Raw genomic sequence first — 27,813 nt, forward strand, 5'->3', positions numbered from 1 at the left:
TGCTCTCAAGCGCCCCCAGGAGTGCCTCGGCGGCTGGGCGCCAAGTCGATAGATCCAGCGCCTGACGGTGGGGGTGGGGTGGGGTGGGGTGGGGTGGGGTGGGGTGGGGTGGGGTGGGGTGGGGTGGGGTGGGGTGGGGTGGGGTGGGGTGGGGTGGGGTGGGGTGGGGTGGGGGAAAGAAGGAAGGGATGCTGGGAGAAAACTCTAGTAAAGAAAGCCGTTGGCTTACAGATCGGTTTTCCGTTGAGTTTTCCGTTGGTCGCTTTGGCGTTATGATTTATATTGATTGGCACTCAGGCGGGGTGGTTAGGAGTTAGGAGTTATGAATGGCTAATTCGTCAGGTTGGGAAGGAACGCGACCGTTTCTTTAGAGCCGGGACTTGTACGTGAGGAAAGTCTGTGGTGGAAGGTAAGTTGGTTAATATGTCGTGCAGGTCCAACTGTTGCAAACCGACACCAACGACCTTCCGAGGAAATGGAGGGACAACTGTAGACCATTTCGCTCGACTTCCCGACCGTTATTGAAACCTTTTGGCAACGTGTACACCTTTCTAGTACATCGCAAGATCTTGTGTTGTACATTTGAGTATGTTTTGCACAGCATTGTACGGCACGCACCTGCAGCGCCACGTCATCGTAACAGATGGCCGGCAAGTCCTCGGGTAACCAGCTGGGCCCGGGGGTGTTTCCCGGACCGCCATCGCTGGCGTCTGCGTCGACGTCGCCGCCGCCGCTGCTGTCCGCTCCCCAACCCGCGATATCCTCCTCCTCCTGCTCCCCCTCCGCCGCCGCCGCCGCATCCGCCGCCGCCGCTACCTGCGGCTGTGGCAGCGGAGGCGATGACAAAGGTTCCGACGCGGCGGCGGCGGCGGCAAGAACATCACCCGCGTTGCCGCCTTCCTGTCGATGTGACGGCGGCGCGGAATGCCGTCGCCGGGACTTTCCGTACACCTCCCGAAGCAGCTCCGCTGCGTCGGCAACGACGACAGCGTCCCTGGGCCGCCGCCGCGCCGCCGCCGCCGCCGCCGCCGCCGCCGCTGCCTCCCCTTTTTCGTCCTCTACGGCGTCGTCCTCGGCAGTTCGCCCCGCGGAGGGAGCCGACGCTGCGGGCGGAAAGCCGCCACAGCCGCTGTCGCCATCGAGATCTCCGCCCACCTCACCCCCGTCACTGCTGCCGCCGCCGCCGTCGGTGTCACCGCCTGTCCCAGTCCCGCCTCCGTCACCGCCGTCACCGCTGCGGCAACGGCGGCCTTGCACACCCATGCCGCCATTCCTCCCTGCTTTGCTCTTCCGCCGGGGGCTGCCGCCGCCGCTGCGCTTGGCCTTCCCGGGTGCGACGGCGGCGGGCGGCAGAAGGGCGCTGGTGATAAAGGAACGATTTTGTATCCAGCTGGGATCGAACTGGGGTGGCGGCAGCACCGGCGCGCTGCACGACAGGGCCCGGTGCTTCAGCAGCTGCTGCCACGCGGCGGCGCTGGGCTCCACCTCTGGGGCGGGCTCATCGGGATCCGCCGTACGACTGCCGCCGCCGCCGCCGCCACCACCACACCCGCCGCCGCGGGGACCTTGCCTGCTGCTTTCGTGTACGACACGTAGGTGCCGATGCTGTCGCAGCCGGGCCGCCACAACCCTGGGCGGCAGTGGCGCATTCACATTGGGAGAGAGAGGGAGTGTGTGTGTGAGAGGGGGAGTGTGAGAGGGGGAGTGTGAGAGGGAGTGGGGAATGATACACAAAAACCCAGACCGGCGGCGGCGGCGGGAGAGGCACTTGGTCCCCCGAGGCTGTTCGTGGTCCGCAGGGAGGGACCGAAAGTCCTCACTCCTCAAGGGGGGGCCCGCGGCGGGGGCGGGGGACGAACAAAAGGGCCGTCAGAGAGGGACCCCGAAACCAAGCTAACTACAGTTTCGAGGGGAGAGCTAGCTAGGCTAGGCTAGGCTAGCCGCGGTCTCTAAGCCGCCACGTCAGGGGTCCCGCTGCCAGGTTACCTCCCAAGCCACCCCCCCCCCCCCCCCTTACCGAGTCAGGCCACCCCCCACCCGCACACCCACTCAGGTTTTTCCCCGACCCGCACACCCTCTCAGGCCACCCCCCACCCGCACACCCACTCAGGCCACCCCCCACCCGCACACCCTCTCAGGCCACCCCCCACCCGCACACCCACTCAAGCCACCCCCCACCCGCACACCCACTCAGGCCACCCCCCACCCGCACACCCACTCAGGCCACCCCCCACCCGCACACCCACTCAGGCCACCCCCCACCCGCACACCCACTCAAGCCACCCCCCACCCGCACACCCACTCAAGCCACCCCCCACCCGCACACCCACTCAAGCCACCCCCCACCCGCACACCCACCCAAGCCACCCCCCACCCGCACACCCACTCAAGCCACCCCCCACCCGCACACCCACTCAAGCCACCCCCCACCCGCACACCCACTCAAGCCACCCCCCACCCGCACACCCACTCAAGCCACCCCCCACCCGCACACCCACTCAAGCCACCCCCCACCCGCACACCCACTCAAGCCACCCCCCACCCGCACACCCACTCAAGCCACCCCCCACCCGCACACCCACTCAAGCCACCCCCCACCCGCACACCCACTCAAGCCACCCCCCACCCGCACCTGCAAGCCAGTCTCAAGGAAGGCAGGTCAACGAGAGGTCCGGAGTCCAGACGTTGATGCAGACGATGCAGGCCCTCATCAGTGCTGCTGCCGTCGCCGCCGCCGCCGCCAGCCATACCGGCACACGCGTCGTCGCCTGGCGGCGCCGTCGCCTCACCGTTGCCTCCGCCACCTCCGTCAACAATCGTACCTGCCGCCGCCGCCGCAGCAAATGACGCCTTCCCATGCTGCTGATGGGCGCTGTGGTTGCTTGATTTCCGTTTCGGGCTGTACGGCACGTACGTCGTACAAACCGCACCGTCGATTAGAGCCCGCTTGATGAGCGCTTCGGCGGCCGTGAAACGGACATCCTGAAGGAACTCCCGACGGGAAGACTCGTCCGTAATGTCGTACGCCCTACGGTTAGCATCCAACGGTACGACCACAGACCAAGCGGGGTGTTTTAAAAGAGGTGTGGGGACTGGGCTGCCGGCTCGGGGAACAACCCCAACCACCAACTGCCACACGCTCCTGCAGCTACACCCGACAGTCGTGATAACAACCAACCAACCAGCCAACGCAGCGGAGCACGGTACGGGAACGTCGACACACACGACGGAATTTTCGAAATCTTTGGCCGTACATAATTGGGCCGTATGGTCGTACGACCGTACGGACCTTGGGTAGAAGGCCGCCGCGTCGGCCGCCGCGTACCACACGGTCTCCCGCACCGTGTAGCACAAACCGTGTTTCGTGGTGAGGCACGTCGAGTGGCGGAAGTGGTTGACAATCTGCCCGGGCCACAGCGCGTAGTGGTTGATGTCCAGAGGGTTAGCTGCGTGCGGCGGTACGGCATGTACGACATGTACGACAGAGCAACAAATTATACAAGGTTATTGTTATCATTATCGTATATGATATGCCGTCACCTCCTCCCTCCCAGATCACCTCTCACATAGCAGACGGGGGCTCTGCAAGGCTGTAAGACAGCGGCGGAACCAGCGGCAATCTTTTGCCTTTCCTTTTTCACACAGCATTACTTTTAATGCCGTACTTAATGCCGTACTTGATGCCGTACGGGCAATAGCAATTCGCCTCCTGGGACGCGCCTAAGCAGCCCCCCAGGAGTACGGCACTCACCCGCCCATTTGAAGTCGAAGAAGGGGGAGTTATGGTCTGGGTTTTCGTACCAACCGCGTGCCAGCAGCCCGGCTCGGATGCCCTGGCTGTGGTTTCCGGAGCCCGCAATGCAAAAGACCTTCTGGCCGTCTGGCAGCCGACTCCGAGCCCGCCAAAGCGCGAAGCCCACTGGTGAGGGCGCCAGCCCAGCAGCAGCAGCAGCAGCTGGTGCTACCAGACGAAATGACGAGCGGGCCGCTACCGCCAGCACGGGCGCCTGCGGCTGCTGGTGTTGATGTTGGTGCTGGTGATGTGAGCGGAGGAGGGTAGTGGTCTTGGCCTCTCGCCGCCGTACAGTGCGCCGGTCGTTGACGGCGACGTCAGGGCCCTCGTCGTCGCCGTCTTCGGGGTCGTTGGGTTGTTCGTTAGGGTCGTTAGCGGTTGTGGCGGTTGCGGACTGAACGGATCTGGTTGATGGTTCGGGGAAAGTGGAGCGGCGGGCCCGATGGCTGCGGAGGTGCTGCTGCTGTTGGTGCTGGTTGGAGTTCTTCTGCGTGCTCTGGCGCTGCTGAGGTTGCTGGGGTTGCGTTAGTGGCGGCGGTGATTGACGGCAGTGAATGCGCTGCTGCCGTTGCTGACGTAGTACGGGTCGAGTGTGGCTTCCGCCGCCGCCGCCGCCGCCGCTGGCCCCCCCGCTGCCAAGGCCACAACTATCGCTGTAGTACGGCGATGTGTGTGGGGGGGCATCTGCTCGCTGTGCGCTGACGGAGCGACACAGTGGATTCTGAGCTCGCAGCACGCCGCCACCGCCACCGCCGCCGCCGACACGCATTTGCATGCTGCGTCGAGTACATGGCGGCGCCACTGGGGACGCAGCTCCACCGCCAGCTCCGTCACTGGCGTCGGCATCGGCGCCGGCGCCGGCGCCGACGCCATCCGCCGCGGCTTGGTTGAGGATGCTGGCGCCGTGCCGCTGTTGCTCGACTGCGAGCTGTGTCGCGGGGGCTGCAACGACGCTGCTGACATCTGTAGCAGTGGAAGCAGCCGCAGCAGCCGCAGTATCAGACACGTCTGTTAGGGGCGGCAGCCTGGGGACTTGAGAGCGGATGTCGTTGCGCTCCAGTCTGCTGGGCTCCGTGCCATGCTCCGGGGCGCCAGGGCAAGGGCCTGCCCCGTAGCCAGCATCGCTGTCAGGTGCGCTGTTGTTACCGCCTCCTGGCTCCGGACTGCGGGACAGCGCGGCAGCTTGTTGCGGGAACAGACGCTGGAAGCTTGCGCCAAGAACCCGACGTGAAAGCTTAAGCTTGCGCTTCTGTTTAGGGTCATCGGGAAGAGACAGAATGTATTTAATTGCTTCGAGTGCAGTTATATATTATGAAATTGTGTGCGTTGCCGAAGTTTCATTGCCAAATCGGCTGCATGTCGCGAGTTGTTTTGTTCACCTGTTCTTCCTCCGCAGCTTGTTGGCTCTGCAATTGTGCTTGCTTCTTCTGCATGATTATCTGTTGGATGTATTTCTTATTACGCGTTTCCCAGTTGGTTATGTTGTCAGTATCTTTAGAGCCATCGAATTCCTTCAACATGCTCAGCATGAAATATCCGCCTTATCATTTACATCTAGTGCTTAGTTCTTAAGGCAATGCTGATGCGACATGGCAAAGGCGTAAGTACCGACATCCTTGAAGAGTCCATGACAATGAACGGTGAGTTCTTAGCATCGCATCAATCCTTGGGTCGTGTTAATAACCCTACTGCCGTCAGTACTCAATCATCATGCCGAAGTACGGCAAACCCGGGCAATGTCCACATTTTTGTGGTGACTAAGGCTTCTTCTACAGATTTCTGTGTATCTGTAGAACACGCATGTGGCAAATTTTATAAGAGTGACTTAAAGCACCTAAGCCGCGGCAAATGGGAAGTACGGTACGGTTGCAGTATGATAAACAACTTCGGTACATGCAAACGATTGCACAGATGATATCGAACGTAAGCACGAATTTGGAACTGCCAAAACGTTGACTCAACGAAGAACTGGATAGATTAGCTTGTGGAGCTTAGATTACCGTATCGCCTAGGTTATCGAACAAGAGACAAGGCTCTGAGGACAGTATAATTTTCAGCTTGAAATCTATGGTCTTTTGGAAAGAGATTACGGGTTGAAGTCTACGCAATCAGAGTTTCGGTCATATGGTTTGCTTCCTGAATTACTACAGCTTAACCCAGCTTCGCAAATCTCTAGGCACATTCTAAAGTTTTTGCTTTATCTTTTACGCCGCTTAGCGCTTGGGGCCCAAAGTTGTCGGATATTTCGCTGACTGCAGTGGAACGGAAAAGGACACCAGGCCAATGTGTCAGCACGATGTCAGCATCGCCTTTTGGGGTAGCTTAGTAGTTGGACAATGTGTTGACTGAACTAAGCTCGAAAAAACTAGTAATACTGTAAATAATTGCCATAAACAGGCAGCCCGTTAAAGGGAGGTCCCCACCTTACCTGATCTTACGGTAGGTCCTCACAACCCGTCCAAGCAATTATCAGATAACAGAAAATTATTTATAGTCACTGCGATAAAACTCGGCTGAGGTGCAAAACGGCAGTCAGCGCCCATGCTTTGCAGCCTACACAGGCAAGATTGTAACCGACGTACCCTACAGCCGCGAGGTCGGAGTCGAGTCTCGAGCGCCTATCGATCTTTGGTTTGAACCTTCATACGTCCGCATCGATCCGCAAAGGCGCATGTAACATTATGCCATCGCACTCTGCACTTTCTGTAGATGGTCTATATGTTGCGAATTCCGAAAACACTGAAGCCCGGGTGCGGAGAGAGTCAGCGACTCAGTCCCGCCGGATTCAGCTATCGAACCTTCTACACAATTGGTGTATCACAGCTGACGTAACGAAAACTTAGGGAGTGCTGGGGAAGTTCAGTTGGAAGCTTCCAGGCATCGTGGCAAGTCCATCGTAATCGACTCGGAATCCGTCTCATGGGGCAGGAAGGGACAGAGGAGGACAGGGCTTTGGGGAGTTGTTAGGCCAAAAGGTACCAAGAATTTGTCCTTTAATTTTGAGATTTTACGTCGATTAACGTCCTGCTGTCAATGCACATAACCTTAAAATTTGAAATTTAAATTTAAAAAAAGTTGATGAGGAAAAGAAGAGCTTGTAACCTTCGGTTTTTTAAAGTTGTGCAGAAGCAAGCACGCACGCAAGAGCTCGTTTGAGACCGCACCCTTCAGTTGCAGCAGGAGCAGCAGGAGGAGCAGCAGCGGCAGTGTTCCGCTGAGGTTGCTGTCGTTGGGGCCCCATGGATTACACCTCTGGTGTGTGCCTGGTCGTTTGTTAGACGGCTAGCGTAATATAACATTGCACGCTGTCCTTTAAGGAGCGGCATGACAGTACCCCCTAGCGGCAGCTCCTCTGGCGGGGATTAGCGGCTCCCTCACTCGACTGATATATCCGCCCTGACACAGCTGAACCTGATTCACCAAAATCAAAATGTCACAGATTTTGAATCAGTGCTGATCTCAAGCGGCTGACCGCTACAACGCCGGTCGCTGATGAGATCGCGACGACACCGGGGGCAGCAAACCACCACTACTCCCACCTTGCTGGAATGGTCCTCATAACGATCTACACACCTACACACCTCCACATGCAGCTGTTTTCGCGTTTCGGACATCCGCAGATCCATTCAACGCAATCGTATCCGCATTTACAGTGCACCTGTTTCCCACAATACGGTACGGTACGATGTAATGGAGATGTGTGTGTTGGGGGGAAGGGAGGAGAGGGCCCTATTATTTCTGGGTTTCCCCAGGCGAACAGACGTCGCTTGACCGTGCTGTGCCAGGAGTTCTCATAAACCCTAAGTATTGGTTCGATGCAGCCGGCATGTCATACCAATCGTCTGCTCGACTCTTCTGCGAGCACCAGCCGCGCGCTTACAGCAGTCGCAGCCGCACCCTTTCTCCGCCTCGGCCGCCGCCTGGGGAAAGAGCCACTTTTCATCACCTGTCGATCCACCACTGCGGGAAAACGAATCACACTTGCCCCGTGTGGCGGCGTGTCAGTATGCTGCACCAGGGCGTCCGTTGGTTATATTAACCCTACCTACCGACCTACATACATACATATCTACCTACCTACCCATCTACCTACCTACCTATCTATCTACCCGGGTGATTGCTCGTTTCTTTCTCCTCTAACCGTCAGCACATGCTCCCCCCCCTCTCCCCCTCGAGGGACGAATAGGCCGCCACCGGATAGCCAGCCCCTCATGTTCCGGATACCGCCCCCGGGAGGAGGCCCTCGCACCTAAGATCCCCCCGGCCTCCCGGCCCCCGGCCGTGCGGGTGAATGGTACACAGTACCGCTGGATGAACACGAACAACCGCAGGGGTACCGCTGCTCAGCCGGGAAGACCGCCCACCGCTGTACCACACAATGGGGCGGCATTGTGTGGTACAGCAGCCGTCGTCCGTTCCGTGGGTAGCGACTGCAATCATTGCAATCACGGTATTATTATTATTGATGATGATAATGATGGTGACGATGGATCGACTCTGCTATCCTGCCAACCACGCCAAGAGAGAGTAGCACCTGCCCCTAGACCAACCCCATGGGTAGGCTTCACGCTCGCGCTTCTTCCCCGGGCACTTCACAGTGGTGGTGGTGGTGGTGGTGGTGGCGGTAGGTAAATAGGACAAGATCCGCAGCGGGCGGGAAACTGCCGCTGTCAAAATGGTGTTCAAAATAGTTCTCGTTAGTTTGTTAAACCGTTGTGTGGTCAACACCCAAGGCAGCATAAGCACAGCATAAGGCCTAGCACACCAACTAACACAGCATTTGACACCACACACGGAAACAGGCAAACAAATTATCCCGACCAGCGCCCGAATAAACAGAGCCATAATACAAACAGACACGCTCTGTGTTGGCTGTGCAGGTGGATCTCGTGAGCATGGTGTACGGGAGTCAAACAGAACCGACGTGCCTCGCTTCTTACACTCGCCCACAGCATGCTGCCAACAGGAGCGATGAGCCAGGGGGGGACTCGGCCTCTTTGGAGGCCCCCCGATCAGTTTCGCCGTTGCCGTTGCCATTTTCGAGTTCCAAGTCACTCTTTTAGTATCATGTTCCCTGAATAGGCGGACTCGGAAGAATCCAGAACCTTCCATTCGCATCCTTGCGAAGGAGGCAAAAACCCTAGCACCGAAACCGCGGAAACCATAAAAACCAGCGCATACATACATACACACATTTGTTGAGGGAACAAAAAATAGCGGGGGTAAAAACCCTTACTCCGACCACAACGCAGCACCTGCGGAAGGCCCTGCTGGCCTGCTAGCCCGCCGCCCAGCCGAGTGGTACCGCGCCGGGCGGTGACGCCATCTACAGCAGACTATATCGTTCGTAGTAACGCTCTCATATGGCTAATGGCTTCCGGCAGCCCTCGGTCGGTGGCACCTCTGCTGCTGCATCCACAGCAGCACTATAACAGCGGCAAGAGTAGCAATAGCGCTATAGCAGCAATAGCACTATAAAAGCAATACCGAAACTGACTACCGAAAGCGGCTACAACATACATTCTTAGCATTACTTGTGCGACACAGCTGCCTCTTATTCTTTTCTTTCCTTCCTTTAAAGGAAACCCTAATATGCGCAACTAACGCAACTACAGCTCCGGAAACTACTTCTGCAAAACAACCCAATTCAAATTCTGAATCCGAGCCCGCACCGAGTCGGTCGTACAAGGATCCAGGCGTACGGCCAGCAAGATGTACGGCCCCTCTGTAAAGCGCAACGCAACAAGCGGCGCGGAATTGGAAAGTCATGAATCTTCGCAATGTCAGCCACAATACTTTGTTTCTCTCTTCCCACCCCCCGCCACCAGAGACACATCAAAGTGCTATATGCTGTAAATCTCTAAATGTCTAGCAGCTAAGGCAAACACGTCAAGCATGTGAAGCCTGCCTTACGCGCAAGTGACAGTCCCTTGCTAGACGGCTCCGTTGATCCAGGCGTCATCAGCAGGTGAGACGCACACACTCTCTGGCTCATCCACCTACACACCTACAGCCCGCAAAACAGTCCTCGGTCCTCGTGCACACCGCGACGTGCCACCACCGCAAGGCGGCGCAGCAGGAGACGTACAACAACAACAACAGGAGGAGGAGGAGGTGGACCGCCCGGGTTGGAACAAAATGGGCTTCTCACCGTACCGGCACCCAGACTCGTCATCATCGCAAGGCCCCTGACCAGGTGGTCTCCTGGTTATAGAATTCCTGTACGACCTGTGCAGCAAAACTCCATACACCGGTTAGTTTATCGAGATACATACATACATACATACATACATACATACATACATACATACATACATACATACATACATACATACATACATACATACATACATACATACATACATACATACATACATACATACATACATACATACATACATACATACATACATACATACATACATACATACATACATACATACATACATACACAACAAATACACATACACACACAGAAGTCGTTAGGGTCACGGGGACACACAAGGTCCTGACAAATCGCCGGCAACACGCAATGGGGTTGCCGCCAGCTCCCCTAGCTGCCCTAATGGCTCTCAGCCGCCGTAATTTCTTCGTGTCCACCCGCCTAGCTGCACCGAACAACCTCCAACTGCCAACTGATAGGCCCCCACGCATTTGTTCAACAGTAGTCGTACAGCCGTACATACCGCAGCAGCAAGAAACTCTGGAGCTCTGATGCTCTTCCTCCCCCTCCTCCACCTCATATTCCTCACACATACCTTTTACGCTGGTCACAAACATAAAGAATTATCACAGCCAGCAGCAACGACCCAAGAACATTCAAGAACCTTTCGACACCTCAATCTTGGCTGCGCGCCCGCCACGTACCTCTCTCCTTTCCCCCCCCTTACACACACTCTCTTCCTTCCTTCCCCTTAACACCGTGTGTATGTATGTATGTATGTGTGTGTGTGTTTCTAACCACGCGCCGGACCCAGCCCCAGACGCTGCGGCGGCGACGGCAGGTAGCCTCGCAGCGGGCACCATTCCACCCAGGCCAAAACTCGCAGCTCTGCCGTACATAAGGCCTCCGCCGACGCCTGCGCCACCACCGCAAGGGCCCCCGGCTCCGCCACCAGCCGGCGCTGCTCCTCCAGCTTAGACGCCAGCCACAGACAAGCTGTGGCGTATATGCGGTAGGTGCTCGACACAACCCGCGGATCGTCACCGTCGACGCCCACGTCGCGAATGGACAGCACCACCCGTACGACAGCGCCGACGCGGCGCCAGATATGTAACGCCAGCTTGCCGCTTGTGTCGGGGCAGAGGTACAGGGCACGAGTGGCATTGAGGATAAACTCTTCGCCGTGGCTGGCGCAGGGCGTCGACAGCCGGGAGAGGCGCGGCGGTGGTGGTGACGACAGCGTCGAGTACGCGGTCGCATGTGACCCATGGGTCCATCCACGCACTGCTGTAGTCGTTACCGTCGGTCTTGTTGCTGGTGCTGGTGCTGGTGCGGCAGGCAGCAGGGCGCCCTGATGTGACTGGCGAGTTCGGCTCGAGGTCATCTGACTGATAGCATCCCACCGTTGCGGGACAGCAGCAAAAGCTACGATAGCGTTGACGCTGCTTGCCGCCGCTGCAACCCCAGGAGCTGTAACGGTTGCAGGGGCGGCAGTTGCGGCGGTTGCAACGGTTAAAATGTTGCCGTTGGCGTTGTTTTCCGTTGCAAAGACGACGCTACTATCGGAGTGCGAGCCGTCGCTTTCCAATGAGTCGTACCGCTGCAAGCAACGACGGCTCGCCACGGGGCTCCAGCCTGCTGCTGCGGCTGCGGCTGCAACAGCCGGTGCCTGTGGAGGCGGGGGGAGCAAGCAGGCGCGACGGTTGGCGCGGAGCAAGCCGAGGTCAAGCCCCGACACAGCCGCGGGATCCCGGGGCCGCTTCTGGCTCCTATCGCAGCTGAGTTGCAGTTGCGCCGCGTGGTGGTGGTGGTGGTGGTGGTGGTGCAGATCCAACGTGACCGCCGCCGGATCGGCCGCCGTGAAGTTTACCCCGTCGTGCTGCAGCTGCTGCGGCTGTAGTAACTGCGGCTGTAGCAGCAGCAGCTGCTGTCTCGGGTGATGTTGGCGCTGCCGCATCGCATCGTCAAACTGATGGGTAGCAGCTGCGGTCTGACAGGGGCCGGTCGCGGCACGGTGGTGGTGGTGGTAACCCGCCACAGCTGCCGGTGGCTGTGCCGCATGCAGCTGCAGCACGCACTGCTTCGGCTTTGCCATACCCTGGCGGCTGTGGTGGTGTGATTGGAGCCGGAGGAGCGCCGCCGCCGGGGATCTCGGCCGAGCAGCCGAGGTTGCGGCCCCCAGGGGGAGCCCACATGCCGTCGCTGGCCATGGCTCCCCCAGCGGATGCTGCTGAGCGTCAGCAGCTGTACGGCAACGCTCTGGAGGCTGCACCAGCATTTGTTTCTGCTGCTGGTGGTAGTTGTGGTACTGGCGGTAATGCCGCTGTTGATGTTGATGTTGATGTTGATGTTGATGTTGTTGCTGCTCAGAGGGGGCAGTTGGAGAGCTGCTTGGGAACAAGAAGCTCTGGGCCGCCTGAATCGGTGTGTCCGATGTCCAAGCTGCCGAGTTCGAAGACTGGCAAGCGGAGGGCGGGGTAGACGCAGGGCTCACCCAGCTGACCATATCCAAAGCTACGACAGATTCCAAAGGACCTTTGCAGAGAGCGCAATTTGCCATCGTTGTGACACTTATGACCGTTGGTAAAGACCGTTGGTGAAGACCGTTGGTAGCTCCTGTAGCGTTTCGTCTGCGGTTTGCCCGCAAAGCTCGCAAAGGTGAGGGGGGTGTCACCTGCGCGATCTGAAATTGCGTTTGGGAAAATAAACCTGCGAGGAGAATGAAAACGAGAGATCAGCGCGACATCATAAAGCAGGGATTCAGTTTAATTGAGAAAAGGTCTTGAAAAGCTCGTCCTAGTCTGGGATGGGCCCGAGGTAGCCTGAGACAGACCGAGGCGCGCCGTGCGTCGGCGGTTTCGCGGAAAGTCTGGGAAGGGGTGATAAGCTATCGGAAGCGAGCGAATACACATTCGCCAGCCAAGGCAAGCAGACACTTTTCAACCTGCATTATGCTCTTGGGTTTTGATGCCTCGAGAGAGCCCTCGCAAGAAACAGACGGCCAGATGGCAAATCGACGCGACCCAGGTAACCAAAGGTCAGAAACCGCAACATCTTCATAAAATAATGTGAATATATTGATGTCTACTTCTCAAATCATAATTGCCAGCTAGGAATTCGTGAGCTACCTTGCCACGAATGCAGGTTCCCGTCGTCCGGTTATCGAGTGCACTTGATTTCACTATTACAGAACATTTTAGATGGATAGAAGCTTATTCTACTTGTGACAGTGCTTCAAAATTGGATTTGTGACATACCTGTTGACACACGTCGTTTCACTCCGCCCGCAGACAGCTGCCGGTCTGACGACAGCCGCGGGACTAACAAGCACGATCTCAGTTGTGGACGGATGTCTACTAATTGTACATTGTCAACACCTTCCGGCTGCACCTGTTGCAACACCAAAGATGAGTAGACTATACAGTACAGCGTTAGCAATTGCGTTCTACAGATGGGTAGCTTGCCATCATGAAAAGTCACAATCTGTAGCAGGTGCGCTCGCGTGTCTTCTATTGGCGCTCTGCTAAGATTTTGATGGGGAAATTCGCAGCAATGTACGGAAACGTAATAGTAACTGCTTTTCGCAACCGAGTCGATTACGATTACTTATAGCAAGGCCTAAGAAAGACAGGTTAACACATTACGCTCTACAGAATTAACAAGGTTTTGCCTCAGGATGCTTATAGGGGGCATCCCTCCTGGAAATGGTCGTAGCGTTTCGTCCGACTCGTCCAACGTGAAAGCCGACAAAAAATGCATTAGTGATTTGAGGCTAAGGAAATCATAGCAATATACGAACACATAAACATTTTAACAATTTAATGCCAAAGCATAGGGCTCAGCGTGCATTGAACTCCGAAAAGAATGTTTCTTTGCCGGTACTGGGCATTGACAGTTAGCAGCTGATGCCGAAAATCCATAAAAATCATTACATTTTAATCCCATGAACCTAACGGTGCGTGCGTAATGTTGCCGAAAGCAGTAACTTGCGAGGTGTATAATGTCCAGCAAATGCCGAGAAAACCTTGAGGAGACCGTATGGCAATCGCTTCTTGTGGCAACTTCAAGAGAAAGAACTACTTGCGAGAACGCAAGCAAGTGTGCACTTTGGTTTGAGATACCAGCTGGGTCGTCCTGCCGTAAACGGAATCCTGAAAACCTCATAGTGGAGTCGGAGGTAAAGGAGAACATCGGAACATGGTTGTGGCTGGTACGCAATACCCCGGCTAACCGCATAAGCTTCCATGTTCTCTTTTCCTGGTTTAGCTGAGAAAGTAGTAAGGCACTGTACATCTGCCTTTTGATACGGGGCTTTCCAGGTCCTTGCCTTGCTTAAAACACTCTTTGCAACGTTCGCTGTCCATTTGTTTATTTGAGCTTGTTACGTTTGGATTGGGAAATACTATGGTTTTAGCTTCCGCATGACTGCCGAGATGCGTTATAAATGTGTGATGCTTCCAGAATGCATACTTATATACTTTTGCGGCTAGGTAGTGAGCTCGGGGCCTTTGCTTGCAGGCTTAACAGACAGCTCTAAAGCGGGGCTTGGTAAAGCATTTCACAATTGCGAAATTTGGCCGAAGAAGTATTGAACAGATATCTTTTATCGGTCAAGATTTGCTGACCGAGCCGAACTTGTGCGATCCTCCGGATTGCCGCATAGCACTTGCCAACGTACATCACAACGTCCTCCGCGCACACCGCCCGTTTCGCGACTCTGTCGGTCAGGATACAAAGATGGTGCCTGGATGGACGGGGAGCCAGTGCTTAGAGGGTCTTTCCATTGGCCAGCGGCTGGGAAAGTTCCTTAAGTTCTATGGAGAAGTTAAGAAATTTCCTTCATTTCACTTTCCATTGGGCCCACTTTACACAACTTTTATCAGACGTACGGATTGTAAGAAATTGCTCACTTTTAAGCTACGTTAGCCCTCGAGCACATTACTTCTATTGCCCAGCACGTTTTCGCTCGCATTCCTTGACTCCCCTAGACAATGTCCACATGGGCACCGTCGGCAAGCGCGCAGAGTTGTGCTGGGACGCGACCTCGTTAAGGCCTCCATACGACATTTGCGAATGATGTAATTTGTGGTGATAGTCCGGGAAAGCGGGGTGGTGACCCGACTCGAGATTGACATGGCCACGCTGCAAGCGAAGCTGCCTCAAGCAAGCCTCGTCATCCATATGAGTTCCAATGTAACCAGCAGGACTTTCCTGGAAGGACATTGACGAGGAAATAGCCAGTGCCCCGCAAGCCTCGTACATGGGCCGCAGCGCGCGACCAAGACGTGCTCTATTACAAGAACCCCGGCACTTCCGCTTAGATTCTTTATTATGAAAATTCGCAACAAAACCGTCATGCCGCCCTTCCTTTGAGCATTGGTGTACAGTTCTAGCGCCACTGAATCTTTCCTGGTATGTGTATGTAGTCTGAAGCCCTACTGCGCGGTGCGAACGTTCCCCACCGCGGCCCACCGCCGCGCGCACACCAGATCCAGGGTTCGCCCCCCGGGGTCGACATCTGGGCAGCAAAACCGGGTTGCCACACCCGGCCCAAGTGTGCGGGCAGGGGGTTTGCATGGGCACCCGTGCAGCCACCTACGTCTGCCAGTGCGGCCTCCGCGTCCGTACGCGGTTCCATTGGAAACCCCTGGTACGGAGTGCAGCTGATGTCGCATGCGCTGACTGGGTTGGTTGGCTGGAGCGGTTCCAGCCAACCAATCCAGTCAGCAATGGCCAGGGTGCTGGGCCCCAGCTCGCCGCAACGGCTGATGTCCAACCGCGCCACAGTAGCCTAGCCCCAATGCTCGGCAGGCGCTGGCGAAGCAGCTCTTCGATATGTGGTTCAGCGCGCGGGTGGTGGTGAAAGTGCAGGTGGTTCTTCGTAGCTCTTCGTAGTAGATCCCTACCTGCAGACCGAGATGCCCGTTGCTTAAGCTTGTGGTCACGGATGCGCGCGCCATGAGCTTGTGCATTTGCCCGCACGCCCCAGGCTGCTCTTGAGGAGTGAGAAATTATGCAGCGTGTTGCTGGCGGTAGGCATGCATGTATACATGCCTGGATGGCACCTTGCTGCTGCGCTAAAGAAAAGTGTGTGTAGGTCGTTTCCGGGTCCCACCATACTTGCAGCCTGTGCTCGCCTGGGGCACATGCCTTGCTTGCCAGCCGCAGCATGTCCAGGCGTTAACAATAGCAAAGCGCCGGACCCCGCCCGGGTCCTATTACCGCTGTCACCATTCACTGACATATGAGTGTCGGTCACTTTCCAGCGCTGCAGGTGTCCCTTTCTAAAAACTCTTAGGTGTACCCTTGTCAAGGGCATGTGTCCCCTGCGTGACGGCTGCCACAAGGCCACCTTCAACCTGCACAGCGCCTGCGTGGATACGAAGTGCAGCCAGAACTGCTGCGCGGCGTGCTGCGTGCGGGGCGGCGGCAAGCGCAATCGCTGTCACGGCCAGCTGCGGCTGCATCGGTGCCTCACACACCAAGGTGGGTGCACAAGGCGGGTGCACCGCACCGCCCTGGCGATGGCCCACCGGCCTCGGCACCTCCAAGCGGCACCACGCGGGGCTCCGGGCCGGAGGTGCACGAAGTAGTGCCTAGTCGGGTGCGAGCAGTTACAACCTTCTCCTTCTCGTCTACAACTGCAGCACAAAGGACGGATGGGGTATCTCAAACCTTATTCGGTACGTCCGTAATCGCCACAATCGAGCAAATCGATTGCGTGAAAGCCGTAAAATGCGCTTGGATTTTACTAATCCGCGGTAACTGCTTGCGGTTCCCGTTTGTCCAGGTGTCTCTCCGAGGCCTGCATCCATGCAAATGTATTTAGTGAGTTTATGATAAGAAAGCCATGTCGAAAACCTGACGAAAAACGATCTATTTTGTTCATTAGGACGGGGACTCCTGAGTAGGCCTCAACTAGGTCCTAATTAAGCTTTGACGCAATGGTTATGCTTTGCTTGTGATGCGTTGGCAGGACAATTTCAACCTGACTTACAGGTCTAAGGAAAAGTATCGTTACAACCCAACATCGCAGTAATGGAACGTCATGGAACCCTAAGGCAACAACCCTAAGGCAACAACGAATCCGCCCGTTACCGGCAGTTATTTTCGACAACTCTTGCTCGATTCATTGCAAAGCTGCTATTGAAGGTTTTTCCGAGTAGAAGATTGTGTAGCGCAAGCCGACGGGGCAGATATGTGACCAGCGGTAATAAAACGAGGTCCCTTCCCTCCTCTTCTTTTCTTCGTCCCAGTCAAAGACTATTATTAATCAAATTTGAAAATTCCTTTAAAAGCCTTCTGGAAGTTATTGTCAACTTACTTCCAGAAGGCTTTCAAAGGGGCCCTTGCCGGCTTCGAAGCGCTTTTCCTGGCCTTATTTCGTGACGACATGAATCCGCGCCTCCCAACAACCTGTATAGCTCCAGACTCCGGCTGGCACCGATAATGGTAGCCTCCTAGGTACCTCCCGCCTGCCCCGCCCTGTCACGACCTGTCTGCACGGCTTTCCGGTTGGCTGGCCAGGACTGGCCTGGCCTTCCCGAGTGGTGGCGTTACGTGACTCCCGCTGCCCTTCTCTGCTTACTTTACTTCACCCTGTGACGCTCACTATCCCATTCCCATGACAGACAGACAGACAGTTAGACAGACAGACAAAAAGATGGCATGGCGCTGTCATGGCCAGTGGGCCAGCCTGGCGAACTAATCCTGCACCGCGCGCGGCTCTGAAGGGCGAAATGATTACCCCAACAGGTACCGCTACCGTGCAGAGAGACACAAAGCCGGACGATGAGGTTGCTGACTGCTGGTCCCTAACGACGTGGGGGAGGCGGTGGAAGGGGCCGCAAGAAGGTGTCGATGCGGCCCTGCGGCGCACCGCCACCGCCACCGCCACGACCAGCTGTCTTCCCCGAAGTCACCTAAACGCGGTACCGAAACGCCACCGGGGAAAGGAAACGGTGCAAAGGAAGAAGCACCGCATGGGAACGAAATGGAATGAAATGGAAGCCGAAAGGAAAGCAAGGCAAACGAGCCCAACGGGGAACACCACATGACGGCTGACAGGCAGGTAGACGGACACAGCCCCCTACAGGCACAAGAAGCGCAAAGCAGAGGAGGCTGCCAGAGCACTGCGGTGCCGCGCTCCCGAACAGCCTCATCCCCCGATACCGCAGCTTGATCCCACCCCGGCCCACATCGGTATATTCCATGGGGCGCTACCCGTACCCCTGCCACCGCCATGAAACTAGAAATACATGATAACCAGTAGAAACATCCCCTCAGCGTTGCGACTACGTACGACATGACGTAACAGCATATCCACGTGAGCCGTACATTGTTCCTGGTACACTTGTGTGTACATGTGTAATACACACCTTCCTGGTGCTGTTGTTGTGCCCGAAGCTGCTGGTGAGGGGAAATCGGCTGGTGCCCCCGCGGCCGTCTGGCCCCTCTCCGAGGAGGCTGCTACCGCTGCCGCCACCTGAGGCCCCACCACGCCACCCACCACTCCACCGCGCAGCACCACCACCTGCGGGCGCCATGGATGCGAAGGAAAGGCCGAAAGCTGCATTCGCCGCCCCGGCAGCGCCAGCCCCTGTCAATCCTCCTCGACCTTGCTGCTGCTGCTGCTGCTGCTGCTGCACTGTCCTCGAGCCCGGTCGAGCACTGCTTGGCCCAGCGAAAAGCCCTGAGAAGGCACGGGGCAGCAGCGGAACCGGTTCACTGTCGTCAATAAGCTCGCCACTTCCGTGTTCCTGTACGGCAGCACCGTCACTGCTGCTGCCGCCGCCGTCGTGTCGCTGTCGCTTGCTTGGCGGCGCTTCGTCGCCCGCTGTCACTGTGTCGTACGGCGTGTTATGATCCGCCAGGTTGTCCCCACCGCCGCCGTCAGCGCCACTGTCACCTGCAGCACTACCGCTGCGCCCGTGCGGTGCGGCATCGCGGGCCTCCGCACCTCCAGCCCTCCGCACCTTCTTGCCCTCCACTTCCTCCAAACCGTCATCATCATCATCCTCATCTTCCTCGCTTCCGAAGTACCCAATCGCCTCGAGGGCCAAAGCCTCCAGGTCTCCCTCGTCACCGTCATCATCATCGTTATCATCAACAGCGGCAGTGCCGCCAACATCTTCTCCAGCAGCCGAAGTGCCATTCCTCCGGACGTCCGTGACTCCAGGCCGTGATTCAGGCCCACAACCAAGCTCATGCACCCGCAGCTGCTGCTGTTTAGGTGCGACGTGCAGGGGGACAGGTACGGTCCTGGCGCTCAGGCCTGCAGCTGCCGCAGCAGTCCCGCCGCTAGCAGCCGGGCCGGCGGCGACAGTGACACCAGGGCCACCTGTCGGCCGTGTAGGGGGTGCAGCGACGGCTACAGCGGTTGCCGCCGATGCGGATGATGACCTCAGCTCATGCAGGTGTTGTTGCGTCTCGTGGAGCTTGTACTGCGATCAATCCGATCATGGCCAAGGGCGGGGGAAAGGTGTTCAGGTCGAGGAGGAGAAGTAAGTTTCATCCAATCCATACCAACACAGCCACCCAGACGGGCGGCTATTGACAACTATAGCCAATCAGACGACGCGGATTGCACTGGCGAAGCAACATTAAGGGGAAGGCTTCGGGCGCGGTCTGAAACTCCAGACTGCTTCGGCAAGCTTTGCGATATCACACGTTCAAACTGCAAGGCAGTATCGTCACTAAATTATCTACTACGGGGCATGGAGCAAGATCGAATCCTGCTGATCCGCGTGTATTGCGATAGAGCCCCTTCGGTGGGCGAGCCGAAAGTACGAGGAATGTTAACGTACGGCAACCAGGTGTCTACGGCAACCACGGTTAGCTCTGCCTTCCCACCCCATGACAGCTCCTGACACCCCGCTCAGTCAAGTGAGGAAGGGGGGGCCGCCCGGAGCCCAGATGATCTCGGCCCCCCCTCCCCCCCAACCTCCTCACCTCCAGCTCCATCAACTCGCGCTTGGCGTCATCTCGCTCCTGGGCCACAGCCTGAGCCGCCGGTGCGGTATTGGCAGAAGCGGCAGCAACAAACCCCCGGCAGTGAGTCCTAACGCCAAGACTGGTGTGGAGAGCTGGAGACTGATCTTCCCGTGCTCCCGCCGCCGCCACAGAGCGGCCCTACCCCTACCCCTACCCCTACCCCTACCAGCACCTACCTTGACCCGCTCCGCGCCCGCCAGCCGCTCCGCCGCCACCGCGGAGTCCGCATCCGTCCTCGCACGGGTCACCTCCGCCCGGAGCTCCGCCGCCACCTCCCCGGCCCGTCGCAGCTCCTCCACCTGAGGGAGGTCAGGCAGGAGGCCCAGGGAGGGGGGGGAGGGGGTAGACGAACCACTGGGGAATGGAGCAGATACCAAAGGGAGGGGAGGGGAAAACGAAACACGTGAAAGAGTGAAGCTGATGCCATGGAGGAAAGACTGATGCGCCAGAAGTAAGGAAGGCACAACTAACCAGTCGGCGCTTATGAAGAAGAAGTCCTCGCGATGATGTACCTAACTACATGACCTACCTAGCCGCCAAGACTAAGATAAAGTGTGGAAAGAGAGTAGGAAAACCATCCATCTTAAGGTAGGTGTAAAGGCGGCGAAGAGCAAAAAAGGAAGGGAGGGGGGGAGGGGAGGGCAGGGCAGGGCACAATGCGAGTGTAGATCCCAAGGGGCACAGGGGGACGGTAGACGTGATTAAGGACGGGGAAGTAAAACACCGTGCGCACCCCCTTGCTGTACGTTGTTGCGAACCAAACCAAGGTCGCAAAGGGAGCACCGAGGGCTGAGGGAAGTGATAAATGACAACCTGTAGAACCTGTTGTGTGCAGAACAGAACAGGGTAACTGGAGGTAACTGGAGGTAACTGGAGGATGAGGGAGGTGGGGAAAGGGAGATGGAGAGGAAACGGAAAACGCCGCCACGCGACTACGCCGGCATCGTCGCTAATAGACACCCGCCCCCCCCCTATGATAGCGGCCCCCCCCCGCATCCAAGCAGGCGATGCAAGGCGCCCCGAAGAGGGGGGGGGTCCCAAGGCGGCCTTGTGGGACTCCGCCCTGTACTGCACCGGAAGCACTTGCCGTACCTTCATCGAGTACACGGCCTGCCAATCTTCCTGCGGGTTCACAAGGGGGGTCGGCAGCAGCACCGGGTACACCCCGGGTGATGAGGAGGTGTGACAATGGCGGTCGGCAAGTCGGTGCTGAAAGGCTTAGCAAGCGTACAGGGGGGTACAGGGGGTGTGCCAGGTAGGCCTTTGTGGTCGCTAGTGGTTGATAATGATGTGGTGAAGTGTTTCTGTTCGATTGTTTGGTTCAGGCTCCCCTAAGGTTCTGTAGGCAAGACGCGGTGCGAGGTGCGGTGGGGGCTGGACAGGTAAACCCCCTAACTAACATATCGAAGTTATTATTTTCCGACCCACCCGCCCCCCCCCCCTCTCCCCCCCCCTCTCCCAGCTACCGCTCCAGCAACCCCATGTGGTCCGATGTGTTAAACTCCGGCGACATTCCCCCTCCCTCTTCCCCGTCCCTCTTCCCCCTCCCTCCGCCAAGGCTGGACACGACCACACACGTGCGCGGGTCGCAAAGCTGCTGTGTCCCATGAGCCGTCCAATGGAAAAGCCGCTGACGACCCCACTGGACCTGGCCTGTTGATGTAAGCATGTATGTATGTATGTATGTATGTATGTATGTATGTATGTATGTATGTATGTATGTATGTATGTATGTATGTATGTATGCATGCCCTCTCCCCCGCCCTCTCTCCCCCTCCCCTTCCTTCCCTGCGCACCTTCCTCTCCCCCAGCAGCTCAGCCAGCTCCCGGGGCTGCAGCGCCGCCGAACCCCCCGCCCGCGCCCGCTGCATGGCCACCTCCCGCTTCAGCCGCATAACCGCGTCATCACGCTCGTACACCGCAGCACGGGCCTTTTCCTGCCCCGGGGGGAAGGGAGGGGGTTGGAAAGACGAACCACGTGAGAACGAGTGAAGCTGCTGCCAGGGCAAAAGAGTGTACCAGAAGTAGAACTGACCAAAAGGCGTTCTTGAAGGCGGAAGGCGGAAGGGGGGAAATGGACATTCGAGAGAACGTCACAGAATCCTTTCGATGAGGTGTTCCCACTGTTCCTCCGGCAATTGGAGTCCTGGTCAGGCCTGGTGACACCACTGCAATTAGCAAATGAAGGTCTTGGAAGGATTCAAGTCCTGGCAAACCCCCTCGACTTTGATTGGGAGTACTGGGTTTATTACGACTGCTACTGAGGTGCGGAGATGAGAGGTCTAGTTGATGGACTAAGCTTTGCATGCTGGATTGGTGGAGATGGCTGATGGCTGTCTCTACGGATGTCGGGTGACTGGATATGAGTCTATGGGGTCTAGATAGCAGGACCCAAACCACCTTGGGTTGTACAGCGGGGGGAAAACTTTGAATATGAATAGTCCACGGGTCCCCTCAGGCTTGGACGGACACTCCCCCGCATTGGTGCGGAGCTCATAACTTGTAACCAGCACGAACGGCAACGACGTAGGTACATACATACGTACATACATACCCATTTGCGTTCCTCAACCCTGCAACCCAGATGGCAACAGCCCCGCCCCCCTAGGACCCACGGGTCTGCCAACTAGGAACGCGCTCGTGGCTCTTTGCCCGGGACCACACCCGCACAACACGTTGAAGCTGCTGGCGAATACGCGCATCCGTACCAAATCCATCCGCGTGCCGTGCAGCGCCTGCCGTACACGAGTGAGCTCCTCCGCCAGCTCCCGCTCCCGAGCCTCTAACCGCGACTTGTCCTCCGACAACCTTTTTAAAAACAGCAGTAACAATATCACAATCAGCACCGTTAATAGCACCATCATCATCATCATTATCATCATCGCCACCGTCGGCGACAACAACACGGGCAACACCTACCTCAGCGGTAGCTAGCCTCAGCGGTAAGGATGAGAGGAATGTCAACGTCATCCTCTTACCCTGCATTCCTCCTTTCACCCCCCCCCCGCATAACTTTAAAGCAAATTGTGAATTCTACTCTGCTCTAGTAGTAGATGCTGCACACTCCTTGCCCCAGCGGATATCCGTCAATGCCCTCCCGCGGCCCTTGCAGCTCTCATCCGGGCATCCCCTCCTCCCTCCTCCCGCGGCCGCTCGGCCGCTCGTCACCCCGTTGGATGCTTTCCCCCTCTGCATGCGGCACTGGCGTCCTGTGCGTCCTGGGCTTGATCACGTCGAGTTGGGCGGTTGGCGGTTGTACTTCCGTTCCCTTCCGCATAGGGCCCCCTGTCCCGCACCCTCCCCCCGCACCGGGCTGTGGCCAGCTTGTGGTCTCGCTCCTGGGCCGCCAGCCGCTGTTTGCGCCGCTCCGCCTTCTCCTGGACAGCCCAGGATAACATATAGCGGCCGCGGAAGAGGGATAAGCACCAATGGTGGGTCCTAAGAAAGTCGACCGAGCTGTGCAACGGAAGGCTGGTTGCTCGTCCACATGCGGGTGCAGATAGAGGGGACACCACTTCCGCAGGCGGGCAGGTGGCACCGTGACGGGCGCTGGCGAGCAGCCCTACACATCGCGCACTTGCAGCTCCGCTGGACCGCACCACAGGCCATGGCGGTTGTGCTGTAGCCCTTGTTTCGTAGCCCCTAGTTCGTGACTCTAGCCAGCGAGCTTTTCATGCAAGAATAAGCAATGTAAGGGAGTGTTCCCCTAGTTATTAATCTTCGGGTGCCTCCCCCAGTTGTCGGCGGCAGTGTTATCCCCTTCCCACTTTCCGCCCGGGGTGTGTAATCGCCATCCCCGTCAGTCTGCTGGACGTCAGTCGCGGTGCCTGTGCGAAAGGGATTGCGCGTGCGGTGAGTTGCCCCCTCAAGGGCAGTTATCCCTTCGGCGACACCGAACACCATTGCGACATTCGGGGGCCGTAGCTAACCCCCGACCTGACCGACTTGACCTCTTCTTGGCCGTCCGTTGGAACGTTTTGAAGTTGTCAGGCCATGCAAGTAACAGACCAGACCAAACTGGTGCAGTCCTCCCCCTCCTCTTCCTCCTCCTGAGTTATCGACCCAGGAAACATACCCCCTAACCCCTCCAAAGAGCAATACGGGCACAATACCCGACTGTACTTTCATATGCTCTGTACAACCCATCGCGATCGGCCCCAACACCATGAAACTGGGGCCGAGGCAGACGCCCCCAACCCCGAACCGAACCCTTGCCTGCGTCTTGGCGATATCTGCCAGCTGCGCCTCCAGCTGCGCTTCAAGTGTTGCAGCGCGCTCTCTCTCCTCCTGAAGGGCCTCTCGCAGTCGGGACTCACGCTGTGCAGCCCGCTGCTCCACCGCTGCCAAAATCGCACTGTCCACCGCCGATCCGACGGCCCCAACGGAGAGGTGACCAGGCGTGGATGTGGCGTCCGCGCCGCTGCGTGGACGCTGGAGATGGAACAGCCGGAGCGGCTGCCCGGTCTTGCAGGGGCATTTAGGCTGGCTGTTGGCGTCGCGGCGGCCTGTGTCGAGAGGCCTTGCGGGACACTGAAACGGGCAAGGACGTTCCAGTGGAACCAGCGCAAAAGCAGCAATGTGGAAAGGTAGCTTGAGCTGGCGAAGACAGGTTAAGAGGGCTGGGTGGGCCTGAGCGTCGAGCAAACGCAATCGAAAGCTCACCCGACAGCTAGGGCACTCCTTTCTTAAACGAAGGGATTGCGACAGGCACTTCTCGTGAAAAATGTGGCCACAAACAAGCGTCGAATATCCGGATTCTCCCTGCTCGCCGTAGCAAATAGGGCAATGGAGCTCCAACAGCTCCCCCCCGTCCATCGCCAACGTGCTGTCGGTGGCTGAAACGTGCCCTAAGCATCACCATAGCCTATCACAGGAAGTTTATGCGACAGCCGACGAACACGTCCATAGCGCTAAGCGCATCCTGTAAACGACAACTAGTTTCCTCTTTCATCACTGTTGCCAAAGCATGCAGCCATTTTTCTCGTATAACGATGCTTTCAAGACAAATAGCTTGTGAGTTTGTCGGCAAAGATCCTTTACGTATGTAAGGCAAAATAGAAAACTGCGCCGCGCTGCTTGAAAACCATAGTGATTACAATTGCAGATCTGAATTGCAGTGATGAGTTGTCCACGCGCCAACCAAAGTAATCACAAGTCATGCGCGGTGTGAACGCATCATGTAAATTCATTGATTATTGTCAGGATGGCGTTGGGCCGTTGGAGCGGTTACACTTCCGTTGCTGTCCCCCTTGCGGTCAGCGCGACTGCGCCGCTGCTATAACCACTGATTACTATCGCTTTTCATCCAACCTGGTGACGCAAATCTTGGCAGGCTGTCCACAATGCTGAGCCGCCTGGACAAGGTCCGCTTTGCATGTAACCACTTAGTGCGCTCACGTAATGGGGAACTTTCAGGGAATGGCATATAGATAATATCTTTCCATGCAGTCACCCTGTCGCACGGATTCACCCACGCCGACTAACGCACAAACGTGTTACACATAGACAATGCACCTCCTGAACCTCCCGACGTCACGTGGTTGCTTGGGTGGCTGGGTCGTAAACCAGGCAGGGCTAGAGGTCAACCTCGGATTGCAGCAGGGGATCGCAGACACGCGACCTGACCATGACCGACCGTTGTGGCATACAGGATGTGGCATATCATCCTCGGCAGCCAAGATGTTGTCAGATGTTTGTCACTACGCACTATATGATACGTAGAAATCCGGTATGTAGCAATCTTCTGTATGGATTTCTGGTCCTGTCACTGTCGCTTGAACCTTTGTGCACGGTTGCATCGTACGGCGCCCAACTTCCCCCGGCGACACGGGAGGCCTGGTTCTTAACTGGGCGAAGACAAATAGAGTGTGTAATTATTTCCCGGCCTTTGGTAGTCTCGTATTGATGCCAATTAGATGCAGCATCTGTAGTTACGCTTGCTGATATTTGAGTTATAGAGAATTTCCAAATCCAGTTAAGGCAAATACGACTTAGAACATTGAAAGGAAACGATGCTGAGGGGCGGCCCCGCTGGGGCCCGCAATGCACCAAGCCTAGAGCAAATTGTGAGGGATGTCCATGCGTCGCACATGGTATTGCGAACTGTCATTAGATTGTGTAAACATTTTCTTCCAATGTAGAATGCAGAGGTTTTCACGTTGACCTACGGTTCGATCGTCCGGCAGCTCATATCAGATTTCGAGGACATTGAGGAGGTCAACAAGCAATTAGAGCAGATGTAAGTATGTTACCACGCCAGCTTCTCGACCACTGTGCTAGTGCAGCAGGTTAAATTACTTACAGGGAGCCCATCTCCCCTTGAGTTACTTAAAAGGAGCCCATTCTCCACCTGCAACGTTTCGACCCTTCCCAACTTGCCGACTCCGTACCCCAGTCCAGGCTCGAACTCACAAATAACCCACACCACACCAATCTCGTGCGAGGGCACCCCCCCGCCCGCGTCCCCCTCTACTGCAATCTCGCGTCTCCTCTACTGCTGCCCGTGTATACCCCTGCCTTGTTTGTCCGTCTTCTCCTCTTGGCCGCCTTTCCCCTCCCCTCCAATCCTTCCCTCGCCCATTCCCACCGTTTATTTCCTCCAGGGGCTACAATATGGGTATCCGCCTTGTGGATGAGTTCCTAGCCAAGGCCAAGATCACTCGCTGCTCGTCCTTCCGGGACACTGCCGAGGTGGTTGCCAAGCAGGTGGGGCGGCAAGGGGCAACAGGACAGGACAGTGGCGGGTCAAGCATCCGCATCACGCGCGCGGGAAAGTCGTAAAGGGGTTCTCCCGAGCGAACTGCCAAGGAAGATCATGAGCGGTGTCTGAGACGACCTCCCCAACTCGAATGAGCATAAACTACCCATGGAAGCTACTTAAATGTCGATTACTTTAGTTTTCAATTTACGAGTAAACTAGACCCTGTTTACAGTATTGAGAAAATCTCTGTCCCACGAGTGGAACAGCATACAAAAAAGGCGAAATCTGGGAGATGGAATTCTGGACTTGAAGGAAAAAAAGGATTTGGGGCGTTTGGCGCTATTCACCATGTCATTCCGCAGTGTGGCCCCCACCCAACACAACCATTACTTTTGGGGGCTAGGGACCGAGGCCTGCGCCGTCTTTATGGAGCTTAGGGTCGGTCGGCGGTTTGAGGGCTTCCGAAATGAAGACCTGAGACTTGTACTCGTGTACTACTGGCGGCGGCTTGAATGTATAGGACCTGGGCTCCCCCCTCCTGTGTTCCCCCTGGCCTTTCCCCCCCTCGGGAGGGCTCCCCCGTGTCTCGCACTACGTAATCACACCTCTCCCCCCGTGCAGGCTCTCCCCATGTTCCTGAACGTCAGTGCCAGTGTGGCCAACTGGAGCCCGGATCAAACCGAGTGTAGTCTGGTGGGAAGGGGGAGGGAAGAGGGGAACCGAAGCTGTGCCGAGCAGGAAGCAGGGTTTGTGTGGTTCGCGTGGCGTTTATTGCGGGAAGGAGCCTGGGGCTATGGCGTGGTCTAGGCGTTTATTGCGGGAAGGAGCCTGGGGCTACGGCGTGGTTTAGGCGTTTATTGCGGGAAGGAAGGGTTATCGAGGTTGGGGGTAGGGGCTTTGGGAAGGAGCCTGGGCCAACGGGATCGTCGTACGGGGCCCTGCCTGCCGCTGAACAGGTAGGGGGGTAGAGTGGGGGGTGGAGACCCACCATGGCACTGGGGCTGTGGAAGTGGCGGCTGGTGCACAGGGCTGGGTTGGGCAATCGCAGGTTGGATAGCTAGGGCTGGCAGTCCTTCAGATGCCAGTAACTTTCTCAAGCGCGTTCTCCTACACCACCGTACCCTAGCCGCCATGTGGGTCGTTCCCTCCTCTCACCACGCCCCG

At 57.1% G+C, this 27,813-nt stretch overlaps 4 protein-coding genes across 4 annotated transcripts in view; 2 read left to right on the plus strand and 2 right to left on the minus strand.

Annotated features, from left to right (window-relative positions):
* Nucleotides 1–6,511: 6,511 nt before the first annotated feature.
* Nucleotides 6,512–9,985, plus strand: VOLCADRAFT_95508 (uncharacterized protein; the record flags this gene model as incomplete). The annotated part of the gene is made up of 4 exons (XM_002954577.1): nucleotides 6,512–6,543; nucleotides 7,387–7,473; nucleotides 8,392–8,417; nucleotides 9,807–9,985. 4 exons carry the CDS (start codon nucleotides 6,512–6,514, stop codon nucleotides 9,983–9,985), a joined length of 324 nt encoding a protein of 107 aa, XP_002954623.1.
* Nucleotides 9,986–10,749: 764 nt separating this feature from the next.
* On the minus strand, nucleotides 10,750–12,516 carry VOLCADRAFT_95509 (uncharacterized protein; the record flags this gene model as incomplete). The annotated part of the gene is made up of 4 exons (XM_002954645.1): nucleotides 10,750–11,625; nucleotides 11,827–12,061; nucleotides 12,229–12,398; nucleotides 12,451–12,516. The coding sequence occupies 4 exons, from the start codon at nucleotides 12,514–12,516 to the stop codon at nucleotides 10,750–10,752; spliced, it is 1,347 nt and encodes a 448-aa protein (XP_002954691.1).
* A 3,724-nt stretch (nucleotides 12,517–16,240) lies between these two features.
* VOLCADRAFT_95510 (uncharacterized protein) lies at nucleotides 16,241–24,764 on the minus strand (the record flags this gene model as incomplete). The annotated part of the gene is made up of 13 exons (XM_002954646.1): nucleotides 16,241–16,368; nucleotides 16,490–16,597; nucleotides 17,836–17,878; nucleotides 18,335–18,489; nucleotides 18,574–19,180; nucleotides 19,908–19,958; nucleotides 20,126–20,248; nucleotides 21,042–21,071; nucleotides 21,746–21,886; nucleotides 22,658–22,757; nucleotides 23,259–23,326; nucleotides 24,033–24,479; nucleotides 24,612–24,764. The coding sequence occupies 13 exons, from the start codon at nucleotides 24,762–24,764 to the stop codon at nucleotides 16,241–16,243; spliced, it is 2,154 nt and encodes a 717-aa protein (XP_002954692.1).
* A 1,325-nt stretch (nucleotides 24,765–26,089) lies between these two features.
* Nucleotides 26,090–27,813, plus strand: part of bet3.2 (uncharacterized protein) — a 4,054-nt gene continuing 2,330 nt past the window's right edge. The window contains exons 1-3 of the mRNA XM_002954578.1: nucleotides 26,090–26,187; nucleotides 26,552–26,654; nucleotides 27,271–27,450. Of these exons, the coding sequence (XP_002954624.1) occupies nucleotides 26,186–26,187; nucleotides 26,552–26,654; nucleotides 27,271–27,450 (285 nt within the window). The 5' untranslated portion in view covers nucleotides 26,090–26,185. The remainder of the gene's footprint in view (nucleotides 26,188–26,551; nucleotides 26,655–27,270; nucleotides 27,451–27,813) is intronic.

This window comes from Volvox carteri (genome assembly GCF_000143455.1).
Source record: "Volvox carteri f. nagariensis unplaced genomic scaffold VOLCAscaffold_44, whole genome shotgun sequence".
Taxonomy (NCBI): Eukaryota; Viridiplantae; Chlorophyta; class Chlorophyceae; order Chlamydomonadales; family Volvocaceae; genus Volvox; species Volvox carteri.